General features: G+C 50.1%; 1 protein-coding gene across 1 annotated transcript; it reads right to left on the bottom strand.

The window, feature by feature from the left end:
• Positions 1–162: 162 nt before the first annotated feature.
• Positions 163–636, bottom strand: LOTGIDRAFT_119488 (hypothetical protein; the record flags this gene model as incomplete). Its single annotated transcript, XM_009057852.1, has 1 exon — positions 163–636. The coding sequence occupies one exon, from the start codon at positions 634–636 to the stop codon at positions 163–165; it is 474 nt and encodes a 157-aa protein (XP_009056100.1).
• Positions 637–796: the final 160 nt, after the last annotated feature.

Raw genomic sequence — 796 nt, forward strand, 5'->3', positions numbered from 1 at the left:
CCGCCTGGGAACACCGAGTGCTGTAGACTCCCTTTTGCGCTGGAGACTCCATTTTGCTGGTATTTTCCCCTGTTTTGCGAGAAAGACCCGCCAGAAAAATTTCTATATAATGTTTACGGCCATACCACCTTGAAAGCACCAGTTCTCGTCCGATCACTGAAGTTAAGCAACGTCGGGCTCGGTTAGTACTTGGATGGGTGACCGCCTGGGAACACCGAGTGCTGTAGACTCCATTTTGCTGGTTTTTTCCCCTGTTTTGCGAGAAAGACCCGCCAGAAATATTTCTATGTAATGTCTACCGCCATACCACGTTGAAAGCACCAGTTCTCGTCCGATCACTGAAGTTAAGCAACGTCGGGCTCGGTTAGTACTTGGATGGGTGACCGCCTGGGAACACCGAGTGCTGTAGACTCCCTTTTGCGCTGGAGACTCCATTTTGCTGGTATTTTCCCCTGTTTTGCGAGAAAGACCCGCCAGAAAAATTTCTATATAATGTCTACGGCCATACCGCGTTGAAAGCACCAGTTCTCGTCCGATCACTGAAGTTAAGCAACGTCGGGCTCGGTTAGTACTTGGATGGGTGACCGCCTGGGAACACCGAGTGCTGTAGACTCCCTTTTGCGCTGGAGACTCCATTTTGCTGGTATTTTCCCCTGTTTTGCGAGAAAGACCCGCCAGAAAAATTTCTATATAATGTCTACGGCCATACCACGTTGAAAGCACCAGTTCTCGTCCGATCACTGAAGTTAAGCAACGTCGGGCTCGGTTAGTACTTGGATGGGTGACCGCCTGGGAC

The sequence above is a fragment of the Lottia gigantea genome (genome assembly GCF_000327385.1).
Source record: "Lottia gigantea unplaced genomic scaffold LOTGIsca_31, whole genome shotgun sequence".
Lineage (NCBI taxonomy): Eukaryota > Metazoa > Mollusca > Gastropoda > Lottiidae > Lottia > Lottia gigantea.